This window comes from Epinephelus moara, chromosome 13, assembly GCF_006386435.1.
Source record: "Epinephelus moara isolate mb chromosome 13, YSFRI_EMoa_1.0, whole genome shotgun sequence".
Classification (NCBI taxonomy): Eukaryota; Metazoa; Chordata; class Actinopteri; order Perciformes; family Serranidae; genus Epinephelus; species Epinephelus moara.
The window spans coordinates 34,633,070-34,656,828 of NC_065518.1; the positions used below are offsets into that span (position 1 = coordinate 34,633,070).

The following is a 23,759-nucleotide window of genomic DNA, read 5'->3' on the forward strand; positions in this document are numbered from 1 at the left end:
GCAGTGTGCTGATGCTTAGTGGTATTTCTTAATCTTTTCTGTGAAACTGATGTGCATTTAATAAACATGCGTACATTATTAGCGTTATATTTTTAGGGGAAAATGCGAGTGAGAAAAATGCACCGTAGACCCATGCCTTCAGTGGACGCGCTCCCACCATTGTTTGCTGCTCTGTCTTCAGTCAGTGTCCGGCTGTCTCGCGAGATCTCTCGCCATGACCACAGGTGCTAAATGGTGATCTCGCTAAATGCTGATATCTGGGTTGATAGTACTGCTGCTGCAGTCTGCTACCGGCTGTACAACACGTCCACGGAGGAAAATAAATAGTTATAGTAAAAGATCGATTTTTTAATTAATGAATCGATATTGTGCCATTTAAAGGAAAATCGATTCGAATCGATTAAATCGATTTTTTCAACCCAGCTCTAATTTGTACATTTGTTACATTGCTATGCATTGAAACTTTGCTGTGGTTAACATGTGGTTAGGTTTAGGCACATAAAAACACCTGGTTATGGTAAGCAGAGGATTATGACTTGGCTTGAAATACCTGTTTTGGGTGGCACAATCTCAGCTGGAAATGCAGAAATGTCTCAGTAAAAAGCAACCGCTTTTTGTGCCATTTTCCCTGTTGGAAAAACAGCAATGGGGTTTCTAAAAATCACCCAGGTTTGGTGCCTAAAAAGCTGCTAGAAACATAGTGATGACTTGCTGAAATACGTACAACCAGTTATGCTGATGTTGGTCTGCAGTGGTCTGTAGCTTGGCAGGCCATCCACCATCCCCTCTACCTTCTGATAAAAAAAAAATCAGCTCATATACTCTGTCACTTTAGAAACGTTGATATGATACGTAAAGGACGTACAAATGTAGCGTATCTGTGGTTTGCAAACATACAATGCCAACATTTTCTTCAGGTGACTGGACTGACTCAACATATATTTAGAAGAGTTCCCCATTAGGCCTGTAACAACAGTGCAGGCACACAGGCAGTTCTGTAATGCACAATGTGACAGTCATCTGACAGTACCTGAGGTGGAAAACATCCAAAAATAGCTAAAGAAGTTATTTTCTGCTTTTCAAAGGCAAAAATTAATCAGATCTTGTGTTCATTCACTGCCTTATCAAGAGCCTTCACTTTCAGAGGGAAGAACGGACAGCTCACATCAAACAAATACTGTATAGTCTCAGTTGTTTTAACCACACACACGACACAACATACACTATCATTGAAATGTCAGACAGCAAGAAAACGGCAATAAGTGTAAATTGAGAGATAGAAGAAAATGGTTGGAAAAAACAAACAGCCTCTACGGAATTGTGACTGCCATTTTCCCACATTTTTTTAATGTTAAAGATTACTAACAAATTAATTGATTAATCAGGAAAACAATCTGCTGATTCATTGATGATAAAAATTTTGTTGTAGCCCTAAAATAAACCCTGGAAAACGGTGGAAGATTTTAAGGTGTTAAAAAAGATTCTTCTCAGATAAGATCAGTCTATTCCCCTCACGGTGTGAGTGGGGGGAAAAAAAGGTTGAAAAACCCTTGTACAGCCCCAGTAGCCTAATAATCAGACCAAAACTCTCCCTATATTATATTAGATTCATTTCAGCTGCATGGATGAATAAATGAACATCCAACAAAACATTTTACATACAGCATGTGAATGAAGAGGACAAAGAGGAAAGTTCCATCTTAGTGTCCTCTCAGTCAAAGCTTGTGCAAGTCAGATAAAACGGAGAAATTACTTTGTAAGACTTCCAGAGAGAGAGACCGCGGTTGTGAAGCATATTGCAAATATGTTGTTTGTGTCGTTGACAAAATCCTTTTATTGGCTGAATTTATTTATTATTTGGTGTGAGATTTGTACAGGGAGCATGAGAGTGTAAGAGAGCAGGCGTCTCTTATATTCACAGCAGGTAAAGACTTAACTATCTGCATTGCTTTTTTTGACTGTTTTTTAGCAAATGATTCGAAGCAATCCAAATCCAGCAAAGTTGAAAATGATAAACTTTCAACGATTGATGTTAACGGTTAGCCGTTAAATTGGTAACTGCCAAGAACATTTCTGACTAGTTACACTGCACACCCCCGGATCTGGTGGGAGCCAGCTAGCTGCATTAAGATGCAGAAACATGAAACCCGCTGCTCATCCTCCAGTCTCTGCTGGTAGCTAGCATTGTCCACTCTGCACTGCGCACCAGCCAGATTGGGTGGGACGTAGCAGTTCATTCAGTGATCACCACTAGCAATACCATCCCCACTCAACAGCAATGCTGTGGAAACATTGTGCTCACCCTCCTGTCTCCCCACCTGGTCACCCTGGTGAGTGAGCAGCTCAATTTTGAGCCACAACCCCCCTTTAGCATCTTATCACTGTTAGCTAGGTTAGCACAATTAGCAGTGTCAGCACAGATGGTGGTGCTGACATAGTTAACAATGCTGAAGGGGTTTTGTGGCTCAAAATGAAGTCACTTACTCACCAGGGCTTCCTGAGGGGAACCAAAACTGCCATCCCTACTTTCAACCCCTCCCCTTTCTTTTCTGGTCATTTTTTCCAGTGGTCACTCTCAGTATTGCAGCCAAAAAATTCCCTGTGGACCAAAAAGCATTTTCCCCATAGGCCACCATTATAAAAGAGATGTCTGTAAAACTGTTGACACTGTTGTACATCTCAAACTGTAAACAAGGTCACTCACTTATGACTGTTTCTATTATGAATTTTTCATCCATGGTGGTTTTATATTTGTTAAACTTTCCTGGAGCCGAGAAAAGCGATTTAAAAGTTTGTGATGTCATCACGACATTAAGTCTATGAGCTGAGGGGGAACTCTGGGGTGGCACCAGTGGGGGGAAACATCACTGTGCATATTCTGTGGGCTGCATACCATGGAAGTAAACCTGGACGCTAGAAACTTTTTTTGGCATATGCGCCAGGCGAGCAACTCGAAAGAATTAGTGTCATTTTGACATTCAGTATCCAGGTATTATCATAGATCTTTAGGAATACCATAATGCCTTGCTAATCAATGTGCTTGTGTCCCATGGAAAATGAATGGTACTGTGTGGTTAGACAGAACACAAAGTGTGTTTTGGAGGTTACCCAATTGCATATAAAGTCAATGGGAAGTCTGTCTTTGTCTCTAGTCTCTTAGTAACTGTGCTGTCATATCTGACCAAATACTGATGACCTCTGTCTGAATGACAAATAATCATCACTCTCACAGTCAACCTGCCTCCAATGCTTTGTATTCCATGTCTGAAAAGTGCTCAAGCCCACTGGAGAGTAGTGATTTGACTGATTGACATTTCTTTTACTCTTATGGTATGATCGACCTTAAAGCCATAAGGATGGTGCACCGCGCCCTGTCAGCCCTGATCACATACTGTGTGTGGGTGGGTTCTAGCAGATCTGAAATACAGGCAGAGTGTTTGGTTGATTGATAGTAAGGGAATGGTGTGGCTCAGAGAGAGGACATAACATTTATGAAACTAGGAGGGAAGTCATTAAACTTTCATATTGAGTAAAGGGCTCATCAGTTTCTTTGTGTGCGTGCGTGTGTGTGCAGTGCACTGACAGCTGATGGAGGACCATTGCTTTTTCTCCCCCTAATGCAACGCCCCCTCACCCCACCCTGCACCACACAGGACGATTTCTACACTGACTCCATCAGACGTCCCTGTATATATCTGGGCAAGTACAGGAAGTAAACAGTTACCATTACTGCAGTGGCGTCTCCCTACAATAGGCGCACATTTGAATGCAAGCTGTCCTACAAAGTGTACAATTTTCTACTTATACAAACTTTAACTTAGGACAGAAACTAATTGTGAAACAAGTACCGTCAGCGAAGTTGACTAGGGGTTGTGGTGGTCAAGCAAAATGAATTAACTCAATCAACTAACTGTGGTGTTATTATTAAATTTAACATTAGTCGCCCTAACTAGGGCAATGACCACAAAGTAAACATCATTCAGGTAGCATCACAAACAGAACACAATGTAGTCAACTGGCTAACCAACTGGTGACTCTCAGCCAAACACATCATGGTTGCTCTTGTAGTGACAACAGCTATTGAAAATCCGAACAGAACATCTAGGTGTCCAAGTAAAAATCTAATATTTTACTTGAATCAATTTAAATACATACCCATCTGGTAATAATGCCAACCATTTATCACAGTTACTAAGAGCAATCACAGATGCATTCGGCTCAAAGTCACCAGTTAACATGGATGTCTAACCAAACACCTGCAACTAGGGCAGGGTAGGCTATTGGTACTTAGTACCTTTAAAGGGATAGTTCAGATTTTTTTTAAAGTGGGATTGTATAAGGTATTCATCCATAGACAGTATATTACCTATAGCAGATGTCAGTTAGCATGTCCCCAGTTTGGAGAAGCAGGCGAAAGTCTGACAGAGAAGTTAAGCAATGTAGCTGTGGAAGGGTCAGCAACACAATGTATCTTGACCAACTTAAAACACGTCCCACCTAAAAAGAACTCCCTGTCAGTTTAAGAGTATGCCATAGGTAGAATATTTTCACTTCTTTACCTTTATGTCAGACAGTGATCTTTAACAGGAAAATGGAGCCAATTTCTTCAAAAACAGACTCCACTGAGGACTGTGCTCATGTGTGCGCGCTTGCGCGCGAGACCAGCGAAAGCACGTGAACACACATGAAGGCGGTGCCCGTGTCTCACGGTCTGGCGCAAGCGCACACACGTCAGCTCAGTGTACAGAGAGGCAGTTAGAACTACAGGCTACAATGAGGCTAAAAACAGAGTTTAAATGACATTTTTCCAAACAGCTTTTTATGTCGGGGCTTCAGGACACTTGGATCACTACGGAAGAGCAGTATGGAGATATTTTGTGGTTTCAATTATGTGTTCTTGGACGTTTTAATTTGGGGCGCCGTCAGCCATTAGGTGTGCAGTTGTGCTGCTACCCACTCCCCCTCGGATCTCCGCAAGTGATGTGAGGACTCTAAAACTTCACCAGAGCCTCCCTCGGCATGAGGGTGAGTAGATAATGGCTGAATTTTCATTTTTGGGTGCACTACCCCTTTAAGGTCTGCCCAGTTAGCATGAGCTCATAGCAGTGGCTAATATCCAACACCGAATCCAAACAAACTCCCAACAAACTCACACTGACACCAATATTTAAAAGAATATTTTAACAATCGCAGAGGACTGCTTTGTTTAAAAAGCTTAATTACATCCCTAACGTCATTGTCATGTATGAAAACACCCAAAATGGACACCGTAAGCGGACAACTTGATGACTACAAGCGAATCATTTATATAACATTTGTTTAGGAATGATTCTTTCCCCAGCTTTTTGATACATATAAGCAGTTGATCACTGTAATGTGATCCCTGTAAGTAGTTTGCCCTGTAGTATAAAAATTAGACAACACTATACTATCACTGATGTATAAACAATACCTACCACAAAAGCCATACATTTCCCAGACATAAACTTGTATTCATAAAAACAGAATGCCCTACATGTTTTTCTAGAGTGAGCCCAGTGAGCTATGGTGGAGTAAAAATGTGGAACAAATTGGGTATCACACCAGATCTAATTCAATTTGAATTCCTTTCATTTACATTAGAAGCATCATTTGATTGCTACGGCAGTGCACAATAGTGCAGCGGCTTGGAGCTCTCTTGTGCACCATGGGGAGTTTGCAGTTTCATTGCTTGCTCATATAATGACAAATAATATAGTTCTTCTTGATTTCTATGGGTTCATGCTCTTTTCAGTTTAAGCTTTATTTTGAAGCACTTTGTGAAGTCTGTTTCAATATGAGTGCTATAAAACTAAATCATTGATTACTTTTTATGACGATGACATCACTGCCAGTGGTGGTGCACAGGTATATGTGATGAATTATTAATACAGGAGCTATATAAAGCCACAGCTGTGTGTGATGGTAGAGGAAAACCTTATTCTCCATCTTTTCATTGACAGGTCTAAACGCTGGTGGAGCAGTCACATGTACTGATATACAAAAGGGGATAAGGGTGCATCTATGTCTATCTGTGGCAGTGTAGAAGGAAAATGAAGCTTGGGCATGTACTGTATGTGCTGGGATTTAGAAAAACAGAAGCTTACACTGACAGGATTTCAACTTCTTCACAGAATATACTTCACCACAGTGCAACTCCAGAAAATGTTTCCCTAAGCATCAAATCTTTGTTAAACTGAGGCACTAATATTTATCTGTTTGAGTGCTGTGACTTTATCAAACACTACTATAGAATCAGAAAAAAATATTTTATTCATATAGCCAAATATTACAAATTCACCTCAAAGGACTTTACAACTAGCAAACCTTTGTCCTGACACAACGGTGTGTCCTGCATTGTTGGCGCTAGTATGCCTTGTCCGCCGATTTATAGCTGATTCATCATGTTGAATAGACGGTGGAATCAGTCGGTGTGAGAAGGCACTCTGATTGGCAGTTAAGCTCAGAGCATAAGAGAAATGGAAGAGAACAAAGCAACAAACCACTAAAAATTAAAAGGGCGTGAGATTGAATCAAACTTGTTATATTAGGTAAGAATATGTTTATTATCAGAAACAGTTTGTAATTGTTTGCGTAAATCTTCACTAGCCCACAATGTGTATCATTTGTTCTTTCAACACTGGGTTATGTTGTTAATGTGCTAACCTGCTGAATAGCGTCTTGAATCCATTCTGTCATTCCTTCTGGTTTCCCTTTTTGAATGATAAAACTAAGACTACTGCCCCCTGTTAATGTGGAGAGTTATTTCCTCTCACAATGCGCAGAACCTGAAGTGAGGTGATGCAACAGACAGCCTTTATAGCCACTAGATCTTTGATGTCGGTTTAGTGTGTCTTGGCCTTAAAGCCCAAATTACAGATAGACTGTAGACATACACTCTCTAAATAATAAAATATTGAAACAGTTTGAATTGACAGCAAATATGTACCTACAATTTTGCTGAAAAAAAGCATTACATTCCTTTCATTTGACTAAAATGTGTTTTATTACCATGGTCCACTTCACATATGTCGTCAGTCTTAACATGGATTGCACATTTAGCTGCCATTAGGCCACTGGAGAAGCTTGTCCAAGTTCTAGAGGATTTGAGAACTACAATGGATGCCTCCAAAGTCTCTTATTTGATATTTCCTTGCTCCTCGCTTGAACCAGAAGTCATTCTAGTCGTCATCTTGAAGGCCATCTCAAAGCTCGTCTTTCTGCTCTGTGGAGTGGACACCCCTGGATCGAGGACACACAGAACCACCGGAAGTTTTTTATGAGTCGATATAGTGTAGATGATATGCCCCGTAATTGAATATGTTATTGATTAGACGCTACAGTTGATCGGACTGATCTGGTACATCTCAACATCACTAGAGTTTCATACCGAAGTGAAGAAAAATATCAGGTTCAACTTGAGTATATCACTTCCAAGTTCCTGATTGACCATCTAATTAAACATCTATGTAAATGGTAGGTCTGAATGACAAAAGGAGAACAAACAACTGTCTTCATTTATTAGAAATATCTTCTTTTCATTCATTTACATGAATTGACCCTTTGCTAAGTCCCGTCCCCGGACGCGGACTGGCCAATCATAACGTAGCATTGGGCCGGCTCAGACCAGGGTCCGACAACAACACACCCGTGCTCCATTGACTGTAATGCAATTGTTTCCGATTTCCTTCATTTTCGAGCTGGTTTTGTGGATTTGGAGCTAAATGTTGTGCCTGGGGCACGTTGTGTATTAATGATACTCGTTACCTGGAGAGGTTGGAAGGAGATTTACATTTCTTCCCTGTTTCAAAACCAAAATCAAACCCTGATAAGTGTAGGGTTAGCTAGCTAGCTACTGAAGATATAGCCTACTGAATGTATACACATGCTGCTTTTGCTTGTTAATGATTATAACAGTGAAAAAAAGACCGACCGCAGCTGATATTCAACCAGCTGCATGTAATCACATTGTGCGCAGATGAACGTTGTTTGACTTCCCCCGGAGATCCCTGCTTGTCCGGCGGCAGAGGTCTCGGTGCTGGCAGCGGCACGGGGGCGAAGCCAAACACTGTTCATATGCTCACACTGCAATGCTACACAGCTGGTTCAATATCAGTGAAGTTTCCCTTTATATTCATTGTCTTATGTGGCGATCAGCCGTGATGTGGTGGTTCCCTTTTACTCTGTGATCTGTAGCCTATAGTTCGGCTTTAGCTTCTAACTATCTTTGTCTTTTTAACCTGTTGTTGCTGCTGAGTTAGTTTGACATCCTGGATATAGGCTATCCTTCAAACACAGACTGTAGACCCCTCTGTCTGTTTCTCTCTGGAATCACTGTTTCAGTTTTCCAAAAATATGATACTATTTCTTCAGGGAGTGCAGTTAGTTACAGTGTGGGCTCCACGCTTACTCTGACAGCTTGTCGGACCATCACAAAGGGGCGGGGCTTAGCAAAGGGTCAATTGAAAATCAGAATATCAATATGCAGATGCAAATAATCAATGAATAACTGTGCAGGTGTTTGTTAAACAGGAAACAGGCTACCGAGAGGAAACACTGTTGGTCTGGCCCTTCTACCTGTGTGCCTTTTTAGTATTAGTAAATTGCACATGTGACACAATCTGCATTAAAAGTCTCTGCAGCTGTTAAAGCCGACTGACAGCTGATCCAGCTGTGATCAGCTGCCGCCATAATCAGAAACAGATATCGCTTCACGTTGCGCTTCAGAGAAAAGGATGTCTAATTTCTCAAAAAACATAATCCCTTATTTCCTCTTTCCTTAAATTGTTTCCTTGCATCTCTATGCATTTCTGGTGGAAGGGACTTCAACTGACTGGTATCAGCACAAATACAAACAGTATTAAATGATAGAGCCAGAATAGCCACCACATTTTTATGTTTTACATTCTCCTTGGCTCAGTATGTACTGCTTTATTAATACATCAAACAACAGTTGTTTTCATACTGGGTCAGCAGTGTATGATAATAAAAACTTGTTTTGCTCCACAGGCCGGTCAGCATGTCCTTACATGGGGAACTAAGCTCCCTTGATGAATTTAGGACAGTGCTGAAGTGGCAGAATGGGTACAGTAAGTTTTATACTAACACAAACAACTCTGCATGGCTGCTCCTAACCACAGCCTGAACCCTCCGAGCCATTCCTCCCTCTCATGCACTGCTCCAACCTATTCTAAAACCAGCAAGTATCACACTGACGGTGGTTACAGACACTTGTGAAATTAGTGAGAGCCTTCAGCCCTAGCCTGATTCCTCAAAGTCATGTCAACAAAAAACCTAGTTTTCTCACCAGCTTATGGAATATTAAAATACCTGAATACATTTTCCTATGTGAGAGCTTGCAGATGACAAAGACCCAGAAAAGTGGGAAGTTTCCCTGTGCAGCAGGATGAAAGCATCTGCAGTTATAAAGCTTTCCTCAAGAGAAAAAGAAGATGGCATCTGTAAGCCACCTGACACATTTTAAAAGCCCGAACACTGTTTGCCTGCAGACAGCCTGTCACTCAAAGCAGCCCGCCCTTAATTATGCATAATTTTAAGCCTCAATAAAATGCAGAGACCAAAACTATTTTTTTGTACCAAGCTGTAAACATGTTTATTTCTTCTGTAAAGTTGGGCATTTAACATGGGGGTCTGTAGGGATTGACTGGCTTCTGGAGCCAGCCTAAAGTTGTCATTAGAGCAACTGCAGTTTTTGGCACTTCTGTGTTGGCTCCATTTTTTAGCCTCGGAGGTTGCTGCTTGTTATTCTCTAACCTCGACAAAGTACTAGGTGTTTGTTTAAGCAAATGATTCCCTTACCTAACCCCAACCAAGTCGTTTCTGTTCCCAGACCTAACCATAGTGGTGACTGATCAGAAAACAATATATGTTATAGCAGGGATGTCAACTGTTTTGGAGGACACTTAACACTTAGGTTCTCCTGAGAGGGGCATCACATCAGAAAATATGGTTCTTGACTGAAAGGGTATCACAACCTTATTTTGTTATTTAGTTGGAAAGACTTTGAGCGTTATCTTTGGCTTTATGCAATTCAATTAAAAATCCAACTGAAAATCAACACATCTGTATTATTTATCTTGCTATGAAGTGAAAATATGAACAGGGATGCACAATATTGGATTTCTTGCCATTATCTGATATGCTGATCTGTAACAAGTCATTTGACCAATAACGGATACCGATATCGGTATATCCACTGTTTTCCCCACCTAATTTTAGTGATCATCAAGTCTCTTCTGTATTGTAATTAACATCATATTATGCATGCATACTCTTATCGTGATGACCCACCAGCAGATGGGAACATGAATACTAATGTCTTACCGATATTATCAGCTAGGGATTCGCGATAATACCGGTATGTCACTGGTATGTCACTGGTCTTGGCCAATACTGGCTTTAAAATTAACTATTTGAGTCGGACAACATGCTTTTTCCTATTTTGCACAATGAATGAAGATTACATACATTGAAAAGTATTCTATATTTTGCCCCTTCAGTCTTGCCTCAGCTAAACTCTGAGCATTGTAAGGTCACGCTTTTATGTGGCATTGTAGAGTGCATGGCCTAACAATATATTTTGTTGTTTAATTTGGAGGACTTATTGGAAAAATACCCTGATTTTGTTTAACTGTATTTTGTCATGTGAAATTGTGATTCCTGCTGCAAAATGTTACAATTAGATATTGTAAAAATAAATAATCATATGAATTAGGGTTGACATGATATCAGATTTTCACTACACTATAATCATGGCCAAAAGAGTTCCGGATAACGATATTATTGTGATATCTATTAAAAATTTGAAAATAATAATAATGATAATAATGTTATCTGTCTAATTCATCTTGAACTTTGTTTATTGTGCATTTTGTCACTTTGTTTTGGCAAGTAAATTTCACTAAAAATGCGAGTGCATAGAGATGGAAAGAGAGTCGGTAAAGAACAATTACACATAATAGATAGTGAAAGGGCAACCAGGTGTTGGAGGAGGGAGATGAAGTGAGAGCTGAAAGAGACAGAAATTATTCAAGAGGCACTGGAGTATTTACATAATATTACCATATGTGTAGTATTAACATAATATCATAATATTTTATTTTTAATTATCACGGTTAGCATCAATACACCCTTTATATGAACACATTCAAACACAATACATAAACATTAAATTGTGAAATACTCCAATAAATTGTTGACATTCAGATTATAAATAAATGTTATTTAATGATTTTTTTAATAGTCAGTGTATTTCAGGTCATTTGTATTTGAGGCCTAAAGGGACTGAGTGTTTGATACTCATTAGACAGATAATAGGTGGAGTGTCCCTTTAATTGACCTGCAGTGGCTCTCCATTGGAAATCTCTGCTCAGTCCATTTGTGCAGTCTGCAAACACAGACATTTCTCTGTAACAGAGATTAAATGAACACAAAAACACGGCTGCTGCCATGCTGTTTGCTTTGTGCTGAGACATCAGCAGTCACCAGTAACCATGTATTGATCTGCATTCAAAGTGCACTTAGCAGGGAGTGCTGCAGGATTAGAGGGAGGGAGGGGGGGGCGGGATGAAAGGTAGGGATGGAACAGAAGGAGAGGAGAGGAGGCAGAAAGGGGGAAGAACTCTACAGAGAAGGGGGAGGCAAAAAGCCAGTGTGTAAATTTACTATTGTTATTAGAGCATTTTAAATATAAAATGCACGTTTCTCTCTAAAAAGAGATAGAAGCAGCAGAGCTTTACATTATTGGCAGAAGCAAATGGTTGCTGACAGACAGGTATTGGTAAAGCCAGTGGTGATGTAGAGAGAAGGCCGGGCTAATTTAAATTTTTTTTAGCTGCATTAGGTTGCTCACGTACCATATTAACTACTGATAATCAAGAACCTTTATCGCAGTTTAACAGTATTGATTGTCTGTTTTCATTTAGATCCACCTGGGCAAAACATATTTAGTGTAGAGTGTACGGTCTAAACCAAAGGGTCCCGCTATCCAATATCTAAAATATATGCATCTCCTGTTTTTTAATTCTTCAATTAACCCTATTTTGTTACTTAAATGACCCCATTACCTCATAAACATTTTTTAAAAAAAAAACATTAACTGAAAATTTCATTATACATTGTGTGCATCATGCAGGCAGCTGAAGACCCAGCAGGACTGCCTGCACTGCATTCTCATCATTAACATGCAGCCTCAATGGCTGACTGTCTATGACTTTGAATCTAGTGTGGTCTTTGTACAGTTCACCCTGTTGCCTTTTTATGTGAAGAGAATCCGTGGATATACAGTATTTTTACAGAGGGGACAAAGTTGGAAAGCATTGGTGTTGCCATATGACAAACCAGATATGGTCTCTTGTCAAGGAAAAATGCCCAGCATTTACTTGTAAATGTGAGGACTGGCAGCTTTCTCCACTTTACATCATTGTAATGGAATCACTTTGGGTTTAGGACTGTTGAACGGGCAAAAATATACACTGAGGACATAACTCTGAGCTCTGGTAAAATACAATGGGCATTTTTTTTTTTTTGCTATTTTCTCACATCTAATAGACATAAAGAAGTTTTTCACAAAACTGGGTTGTCTATGCAGTAGAAAGATGCAAATACTTTTAAAAATTGGTGCTACATGACCACAGAAAACAGAGAAAAAGCGCTGTAGAATTTGATTTTGCTCAAGAGGTAGAAAACCTACAGCTATCAGAATATACTGCGCCGCACCGAACCAATAAACAAGCCTACTGGTGTGCAATGTGAGTTGGTTTTGGCCAGATTGTCCGAAAACAATGTGGCAACAAGCTGGTAACAAACGATCTCTTATTTATATATTATTACATATTACAACTATTAGAGTTGAACTGTCAGCAAAAATATGTTTCTGAAAACATTTTTAGGTGAGAAATAGCCAACACAGATCAGCATTTGATCAGCACTCTCTCTCTCAATCCACCTCTATACTCTTTGTGTCCTGTGTCTTACAAAAATGAGGAAGTACAATCTGTAGTTCGAGCAACAGCCCGAGAGTAGGGGTGGGCGATATGGCCCTAAAATTATAACGTGATATTTTAGGGTATTTTTACAATAATGATATTCTTGATGATATGACAAATTAGTAAAAAAAAAATAATAATTTTTTATCAATCTAAGAACACAGAATTGCAACAGAATAAGTGATACAGTTTTACATGTCAACATAATAGTTTGTCTTCAAATATTCAGTAAAAACTAAAAAAAAAAAAAAAAACTCTTCTTAGACAATAACAGTAACTCAGAGTGAGATTCAGATTCTGTATACAAACAAACAAAATAAAATCTACCACCAATAACACATTTAAACAGTTCCCAAATACAAAAAATGTACTCTGGGATCTATGTATATATAAATCAACAGGTGATTTCCTTGTCTTTTACCAAAATCCTAAATGACTGAGTTTTCTTTTTTTCCACCTGGACCTTTATGCTCTGCCATTTCTCCTCTAATCATCACGCTGTAACCTGTGACAGGCTGTTTTGCTTCGATAACTATAACACATTCACATAAGTGTAGTTTTTTTGTCAAGCCCCAAGCGTGATGTAGGTTTACATTACCAGAGGTTTATGACAAAATTCACTTAATATTTAACAATAACAATAATAATACAAAGTGAGAGCAGCCGAGTGGTAAGACATGACTTGTACTGATGGAAATAAGGCTATGGAAATTAAAAGACAGGTTATTATATCCACCTTAAAATGTTTTTTTTTATCTAGCCTTTATTTGTGTTTGCTACGTGCTATAGCAAGTGCAGCGATGTACTACAACCCCAGAAATTGGGACTTTAGGGGAGTTAATGTGCAGTCAGACTGATATTGACAGACCTATCAGGAGCCATTTTCAGGACAGCATTGAAGCTAAAGTTTTACAGCTACAGTATATATCAATGGCAGAGCTGATGACAGGTAGCCAGCATCAAAGCAACTCAAAAAATACAAAGCTACCAGTGCACAGGTCACTGGTATAAACACAGACTATAGAAATGGACTGCTAATTAACAGGAAAACAACTGATGCATATGGAGGTACCTTTTAAAAGTCAATGTCTTGGTAACAGCTGTCCTGTCTAGATTCCCGCAGCCTTCCATGTCATTACCATATGACACTGATGATGAATGAGTTTTCTGGTTTTGTTGCTCTTCATCGGAATCTATTTTGCCTCAGATAATAGTTTTCCTGTCTGTGCTGTGTCACTGGATTGTTCAATGAGTGTTGCTATGCTGCTGCCTTTTGCTCTTGTCTCTGCCAATACCATTTGACTCTGATGAAGATGCAGTGCACGTCCAAACGTTAGTCACTTGCGCCTAATGAAGTATTAAATGAAACAGAGTGCTCCGGTGCCTTTGCCTGGGTTCAGTGCTGTGAAGAGGCACTCATTTCCTCCCTGTCCTCCAGCGTTAAAATGTTCTGAGGTGGATATATCCATCATTTTACCTGACTTACTATCAGTGCCACTCTTTCAAAACCACACTGTATTGACAGCTTGAATACTGCAGCAGTACATTACATACTGACAAGATGTAATAAAGTGACAGCGGACATGTACTCTGTGGAAACTATGCATAGCCAATACTGCAATCAGGACCAGTAAATCCCCAACAGCACACACAATCACACGATGATGCACAGATGAATTATACACATTATTATAATCTCATCTTATCTGGACGAATGAGGGCACAAGACAGTGGTGGTGTGGGGATAGTGTGACTATTTAAGTATGACAGTCCTAAACTGGGATAGGCTACATAAAGTGAAGTCATTTTCAACGTGGACCCTATTTTTCCATGTTTTTGTACTCGGGTGACTAATGGAGACAACAATTTTTGAAACTGGTCCAGTATTGAGAGAGACCACTCCAGCTGCAGTAAACTGGCTGCAGTGTAATTTATATGGGCTTATTAAAAGTGTCTGACCGCCTGCATTTCTCCAAGGCCAAACTGAACAGAATATTCCCCTGTGTCTGCTACATGTGGCGAGTATAAATCAGCCATGGGGACCTTAGGTCACCTTTCTGGTCTTGTCCTAAACTCAAAAAATTCTGGGCAGACATTTTTCAATTGTATAGTAAAATTTATAGTAAACACTCAGTCCCTGGCTGTCCTACTGTAATACAGAGTTGTATTATAATAGAGTATTGTAATATTCTTCTACTCTTTCCCCTGCATTACAGCAAGCTTATGTTTGGTATAGTCATAGCAAAAGGGTTACTCTGCGAGAATGGAAATCGGCTTCCCCTCCTTGCTTTACAAAATGGCTAAATGACATGGTTTCTTGTCTACATCTTAAGGAAATGTTGTATACTCTACCTCCCTCATCAAGTTTTCTAATATCTGGTGATCGTTTCTAAAAAAAAAACAAAAGGGTGAAGAGTCAAGCTGACTAACCACATAGGACTGTATTAGGGCTGTCAAAATTGCTCAAAAATGACATTCGAATATTCCTTCTAAAAATAACTCATAGGTTCGAACCATTCAAATTTTTTTTTTTTCGCATTATGTCCACAAGAGGGCAAACTAATACAAGGAAACATACTTGTATATGTATTAATATAAGGAAACATAACTAGCCTACTTGTAGGTATTTTTAGTTCAACATAAACGTCTTTGAAAACATTTACATACCTACACATTAAAACACATAAAACAATTATCTATAACATTACGTTAGAAACGACTGCGGACCTCTCGCTCGCCCCCCCTCTCTGACCCGTCAGGCCACACCGCTCGCGGAAGCGCTGCGAATAGCCTCGAAGCGCCGAGAAGCGAAGCCAGTTTCCTTTCGGCGCCCATGTTAACCGATTGTGTCATCCACACCGGCTGCGCCGCGCCGCGCAGCTCCGTGGCCGGCTCTGGTCTATTTTCTGCGCAAGCGAATGTGTCAAGCCGGGTGACGGAGACAACAGCTGGGAACAGAACCGCTTGTCGACCAGCATGGAAAAAAAAAAAAAAACCTCAGAAATAAAATCTCTAGAAAAATTGGCAACATTACGGAAACAGACCCTACTGAGAAATTAAACGTTTTCCTACCTTTTGCTTGTCAATTTGTTAAAGTGACCAAGTCTCACTCAAGGTGTAGTCTTTTCTGAAACTAACAAACAGACTGGATCAGCGAGAGAGACATTTAATTTCTCTTTAGAGTCCTCTCTGTAATGCTGTCAGGCACCTAAAATAAGAATCTAAACCCGTTAGTGGCAAAAACAACCACTTTTAATAGATGTAAATTGAAGGTGCACAATTGTCCGCAGAGATTACATTGTAGCCTGTTTTGCTGCTGCTGCTGCTGCGACTAAAGCGGTCTGACCAATTTCAAAAACAATTGACTTCATTAGTCACTTAGACACAAAAAAACATCCAATATAGGGTCCAGGTTAAAATATTCACGTTTCTCTTTAATGGCAGGTACAAAACAGATTGGTGATGTACTGAATGTGTAGTGTGAATACTGATACTGATTATGGACCCCAGGAAGAGTAGTTGCTGCCTTGGCATCAACTAATGGGGATCCAAATAAACAAATAAAATACGATACAGCATTCACACTTGTTCTTCCAGTCTTTATTATTCTGACTCTTCTGACTTCTGACTTCTTCCATACATTTTTTCTGTCTACTACTCCTTTTGCATACTTTAAGCTATACAAACCATTGCAGTTCAGCTCCAACTCTGCCAGTTTTACAACTTGTTTCCAGGTTTTTCAGCAGTGCAGTACAACACATTTGTGCTTTAAGATAGCTGTATTTTCAGGAATGCTTTGCAATTTTCTGCAGGAAATGCTTTTTTTTGTGTTAAACCTGCGGCAATAAAATTGGGAAATACTACACACTCACTAAGGTTAGCTAGCTAAGCTAAGCTTTTAGTAGTCTCTTGTCCATGAGTAGATGCACTCTTCCCTCTGTGCAGCAATATGGTTGGCAGGTGTAGTTCAGTAGAAAGAAAATAGTTCCTACATGAAACAACTCACAACAAGGTTTGTGGATTATCTTGAGTAATCGGGTCATGATTTCTGGAAAGAGACACTGCTGTCCAGTTTTCAAATGTAATCCATCTCGTTCCATTACATTGGACAGAAGGCAGACATCTCTATGGCCAATATCTCCAACACTCAGCGACTCATATCAAAACAATCTACACTGATATATAGCAATACAGGTAAGAGAACATATGAATTTTTGATTTTCGCGTGGATTGTCCCTTTAAAGACTGCAGTACCATTATGTTAGGCTTCACTATTTTTCAGCAACACAAAATGAAGATTAACTAACATGCAAAAACTAAAAACACACTTATCTAAATCAAGTACTAACTTGAACTGCTACTGAAAAAATAATTTTGAAGATGTGGCTTGATATTGAATATACCGCTAAATTAGCCTTTTTTTATTTCTTTTTGGCAACTACAATGTCTACATGGTTAAAAAATATACAGCTCACCAGATGTCTTACTGGAGATTTAGCCACAGACTGTACCATGTGATCCCTGACTAATAATTATCAACCTTATGGAGACTTTTAATGTCACCTAATTTGGATTTATTGATCATACTACCTTGTTAAAGTGTGTTCTAAAGACATATCTATTTAGCTCAATTTTATGCACTATTGCATGTTTTTGTACCATGTTTTTGCTTTGGTCTACAACACATACTCACTGCTTGGTCTAATGACTGCTTTCTTAATGTGACCCTGAAATGTCAGTGGAGATAATAGGTGTTAATGGGCTGTTGGAGCCCAGACTATTCAGCATTTATTTCCTTATTTCCATTCACCGGTCGACTAGTCAGTATGTAAAAAAAATGTTTTAACAGGGCCAGCATAGTTGATTTAAAGATTTTTTTTTTTTTGTTATACTAACTCTGTGACATTGCAAGAAAATGTATTTGCTTTTCCCCCTCCCCCCACCCGATCAGTTGCTTGTTTCAGCTCTGATGTATTTATTGCAACTGCTATTTTTTGTATATGTTTATCCTATTCTGCTGTAATTATTGTAGAAAATAAATTAAATATTACTCAAAAAAATGATTTTTTTAACCCCCTTTTTCCATGTGATTCCTTCCTAATCATTATAACCAGAGATACTCTCAAGCACATTAACTCATGTAATAGCCTATGTTTCATATGAAAAACAAAAGTTTCTGTATCATAACAATTGGACTGCCCTTTTTGTTATAATACTACAAATTTTCAACAAACATTAAGGTCCTAAAACTGAGACACCATGTCTACCATTCATCAGTTTATGAATCAAACAAAATTAACTGGCCCCTTCAGTCAGTATGTACAGGAATTAAGCCTGATAACATTCTTTGCCAAGAGAGCAGCACATCATACTGCAAAGCATGGCTCCGAGGCTCAAACATGCTGAGATAGTGACTGGTGGCCTGTTGGGAGCCACTCTGTATAGTAACCACAAACCTTCACTGCAGTGCTTCTGTCCTCACTTCAAAGTCATGGATAAAAATCCGGAAATCAGCTCAAAGGATGCCTTTTTGAATACACTGGTTTCCAAATCTATCAATTTTCTGCTGATTATCAGGGCCCTGGAGGCAGGGGAATAATTATCCTTTTCCTCAGCTACATCAGCGGCTCTTCCTGGGGAAATACCACAACGCTCCAAGGCTAGGCTAGATATTTAAACCCTCCAGTATGATCTGGGTGTACCCCTCCCTGTTGGATATACCCAGAGGGAGGCGTCTGAGAGGCATCCTGATGAAACCAAACTACATCAATAAATGCAAAAGGAGTTCGAGTTCTGAGATCCTCCTGAATGTCTGAGCACAGACAGCCTGTGAGGGAAACTCATATGGGCTGCTTGTATCAAAGATCTCCTCACTTCAGTCACTACCACAGCTGATGAACACAGGGGAGATGGGGAGCTTTGGTTTCAGGCTCAGCTGCCCTACAACAGTCAAGTCTCTCATGCCTTCATATATTCAATTGTGAAATTTACCATTTCTACTGAGAACATGGTATTTTGACATGACAAGTTTCCATGCGAGTAGCTGGAAATGTTTAGAATTGGGTCTAGCTTTGAAAGTGTCTTAAAATGCCAAATGCAAAGTAATTAAATTGCAATTATTTGGACAGATTTTTTAAAAAGGATGATCATTTTTGCATTTTATTTTCACTGACAATGGTATAAAAATGATTATGTTATTTTTGCTAGGGTCAGTACCATAAATAAAACATGTTCCTTTGTGCCTGGGATATGATTTGTAGGCTGGGACATCACTATAGCACTACAAAAGCTTTATTTACAATGGTGTTTTATGACAGATTTTACCTTTGTCCAAAAACTGTAGCTCCTGCAATCTGGATATTGCAACTGTGTTTTCAACAATATTTCATTTAAAAATTCTAATCACAAATATCACAGGGGGTTGACGTGTAGCAAAGGGCCGTGAACTGGAAACGAACCTGTGGCCGCTGTGGCAAGGACACAGCATTGGGTCTGTGCTTGGGTCCATGGGGTGCGTGCATTACTAGTTGAGCCAGCTTGACTCATCTTGACAACATGAAATTAAAAGACAGATAAATGAAATTCGATAAAATGTTTGTAGCAAGTAAGACCTCAGAAATTCATATTTAAGGCGTATGTTGATAAACATTTTACGACTTTTTACGGACCTGCAGACACACTGTTGAAGCAGTATTTATATATTTTATATTTATTTTGCTTTTTGGGGGCAGCACTTAACAGGATTTATGTACACTTTGTGGCAGCAAATAATAACTTTCACATCCAACAGACATGGAGTAGTATCAACATTCGTTAGTGTGTTTGTGTCAACCCGATGAATGTAAGTCCAATATCCACTCTCTTCTGGCTCTGGTTTGCTCTCCACCGACACCTCAGAAAACTATTACTGCCATTTGGCACTGGGCAGGTAGTGTACAGTGTGTTTTGTCTCTTCACTTAAAACACCTACTACAACAGATTGATGAGAGTGGTGAGAATGAACCAAAACAGTTAAAGGGGAACACCACCTAAATTAAGAATTCCAATATGTTTTTTTCATGGCCTAGGAAAGTTCAATCAATATTAGTGAACGTGAGCTACTCTCTCTCAAAGCCAGGAGCCAGAGAGGTGATGTCAAAGGGTATTAAGTCTGGAGCTGCTCCATAGACAGTGAATATGGGACTTTTTGGACCCACAGAATGTTTTTTTTTTGCTATTTGTTTGTTTTTGGGGTTTTTTTCAGTTCTGAAACAGAAAATGTGCCCATATACTCAAAACATTCTCCTGGGTGCTCTCAGTGTCATCTGTTTGCACTGAACATGATGCAAGTGTTTAGCGCAATGAGATTACACAAAAGTCAATGAAAAGACGCAAATAGACCCAAATTTGCACTAAATGATGCCATGGAGGCGAATGATGCAACGTGAATGACGTGATAGTCACATCTTCACGCAAGTTGAAATTTTCCAACTTCAGGTGACGCTGTGTCGCGAAAGTCTATCAGCTTTGAGATCTTGTTGAGATTGTCCTGACATTACCGAGATTCACAATGAAGGACAAACAATGTTGCTGTCAATGTGCACCCAGAGCTACACTCAAGCCCTTTTTAGATAGGAGTTGTGCAAATTTGCAGGAAAGCCCAATCAGTCTTTTTTCAGCATTGGCAGTATAAATACAAAATCGGGGAGTGCAGCAAAATGCCACCTACCTACTTTTGTTACAGAATGTGCCTTTTTCGGGGCAATGGGGGGGCGTGAGCAAGTGACAAAACGTGTAGCCCAGCGTGTGACGTGGGGTGGAAGCGATTCTTATCATGTTCAGCGTGAACACAACATATAGCGTTTTTCACCATTCATTGTCTATGGAGCAGCTCCAGACTTTATACCTGATGACATCACAAATTTTAGTTTTGGCACTCTACTTTTGATTTGGGAGAGAGTTGTTCAAGTTTACTAGTACTTCTAGACTGTCTCTGATTAATGGAATGACAGGTATGATTCTGAAAATGGGCGTAGTTCCCCTTTAAGTTGGGCATAAAACCAAAACAATGAGCTGAAAGACACTTGAAAAGCTCTGTAGAGCTGAGAGAAACTGTAGGTGATAATTCTCTGTGTGTACATTACAGTGCGTTTTAGATAAATATGACACAAAAATGTATGAATGTATGTATATAGGTGCATCTTAAAATGCACTCTGCCTAAACAGCCTAATAAAGTATCCATAGCGCAACCTTATTCCAACATTTCCTTCCAGTGGAGTAGTTTAATCTCGCTTCAAGGATTTTCTAGCACCAAGCCATGGCATCTTAATAGCATTGCAGTAACCTTCCTTCTGCTGTCATGATACTGATGCTGGAAACTGCACTGGCAACAATGGAATCTCAGCTTGGCGGAAAAAAGGGTTAATCAGGCTTTCATTTTTAATTGCGCGTTATTATACCTACATAGTAATATAAATATTAGGACTGTGTAGAGTTATATGCCTGCCCCCTTCCTCTATAAAAAAAAAAAGAAAAGAAAAGAAAAAATCCTCAGGTGCAGTGAATTCACGTGATAATTCACGTTCCTCGCATGTCCAGTACAAGCTTTTCCTTCATGATGTGGCAAACATGAAATGACCACACACGCGGAGGCACACACAATCCTGTGGCATTGCTTCAGTGTGGAAGCTAATTGAAGTGAAGTGAAACAGATGCAGCAGACTTCATGCTGCCAGTCTGCACCGCACTGCGCCCCGCTTCCACCCAACACACAACACCAGCGACTACACAGTCTGCATGCTGCTCAACTCCTCTCTGTGAGACAATGACAGCAACTACAACAAACAGCTTCGTCCATCTCTCCTCTCCTCCCGTCTGTCCTTCTGTCAGTCATCATGTTTTCACACCTCTCCCAGCCTTTAAGTCCTCTGTCAGCATGATGCGGACTCCCTGACCAATGACTAGTATCTCGAGGAGCTGTCATCCTTAATGCGGTAAACTCCCTGCCCACACACACACACACACACACACACACACACACATACACACAGAGGCGAGCAGAAAGACGCAGTAACACCCAGCACAGCGCCGGTCCGGCACTCGGCTTCAGAGCATCAGAAAAAAAGGACTTACAGTTCGCAGGAACTGGATTTCATCCTCGCCTTCTCCTCCTTCAGCCATGGTTAGCGTTCACACGGAGATGCTCGTGCTGTATCTGCGTGTGGACTACAGGCTGGGTGTGCGTGTGTGGCGGTGTATGCGTGTTTGAGACGGAGAAAGCCAACGCACAGTGGAACTCGTCTCTCATTGGACGGCGCGCGCTCACCGAGGGAGGAGCAGCACAGGTGTAAGCGAGTGTGTGTGCGCGCGAGCAGTTTGCCTCCTCTCTCGGCCGTTAGGTATGGAAGCTCATTCCCGCCATGAACGTTCACAAGTGAATTCATAGCAAGTCAGGAGTCCAATGCCTTAATGTTCCCCACCAAGACACACTATCAAAATTGTGTCCGGGTACTTATTATTTTTTTTAATTTAAAGGGATAGTTCAGATTTTTTCAAGTGGGGTTGTATGAGGTACTTATCCATAGATAATATTTACCGTAGATTACCTACAGTAGATGTCGGTCAACAAGCCCCCAGTTTGAAGAGGTAGGCTGAAGTCTGACATGGAAGCTAAGCAATGTACTCATGTGAATGGGGGCCAGCAACAAAACAACCTAACCTAAATATCTAACCTAAGAAAAGTCTCACCTAAAAGATTTCAGTATCAGTTTAAGTGTACACAACATTGAGAGTATTTTCACAGCTTTCCCTTATGGATTTCCAACTGGAAAATCAAGCATTATATCACTCCCTTCAAAGCCAGTCTTATTGTGTGACTTTGACACAAAAACACAAACAAACTAACTGATCAAGGCAGCATTAGACCAGCAGCTCCCATGTTCAGTGAGCTAAAATTACTGTTTTTGTCAATGGAGCTTGGTGGCTTTTAGGAGAGCATAGATTGGGAACTGAGGTTGTTAAAGGCTTCTTTGTCAGAACAGGCTGTCTGACAGAAAGGTAAGGTGCTGAAAACACTCTGAATATAGCAAACACTTTAGCTGATATTGATTTTTTTAGATGTGACTTTTATAGGTTGCAAAATGCATTTTGTTGTTGATCCCCAGCCTCAGCAGCACTTTGCTTAGCTTCTGTGTTGGACTCCAGCCTGCTTCTCCAAGCTGGGAGCCTGCCTATGTAATATACTGTCTATTCATCAAGACCACATGATGTCACAGTGTTTTCACGCTGCCATATTTGTGTCCGCTCACAGCAGTCAGGTCACAGGTCACAGCGTTGTCACGTTACCAAAACAAGTAGAGTAGGAGGAAAATCAGCGAGAGACCGAAAATGTATGTTACTTGAAGGATGCCAGGAATATGTTGTGCTCTTGGCTGTGATACCAGTCGACAAAGAAACCTCGGACTGCAGTTTTATTCCATCCCAAAGGATGTAGACCGGCGGAATAAATGGTTGGCTGCGATAAGAAGAGACCACTGGCAGCCAACAGCTAACGTTAACTCCAGGTTGTGCAGTCAACACTTCGTGTCCGGTAAGTCCTCAACTCTATCTAATTTTTATTTTAGTCTTTGAAAACCCCTTACAAAACACGCGAAACATGATTAACTTCAGATGCCATATGATTAACGCCGACAGCCCGACACTACGTTACCTAACGTGATGTTAGCTACCTCAATGGAGATTCACATTGTCTTATG

The 23,759-nt window shown here is 40.1% G+C and overlaps 1 protein-coding gene across 1 annotated transcript in view; it reads right to left on the reverse strand.

Moving 5' to 3' along the window:
• ryr2a (ryanodine receptor 2a (cardiac)) overlaps positions 1–22,250 on the reverse strand; it is a 255,585-nt gene extending 233,335 nt beyond the window's left edge. Inside the window, exon 1 of the mRNA XM_050060332.1 lies at positions 22,138–22,250. Within this exon, the coding sequence (XP_049916289.1) occupies positions 22,138–22,185 (48 nt within the window). The 5' untranslated portion in view covers positions 22,186–22,250. The remainder of the gene's footprint in view (positions 1–22,137) is intronic.
• Positions 22,251–23,759: the final 1,509 nt, after the last annotated feature.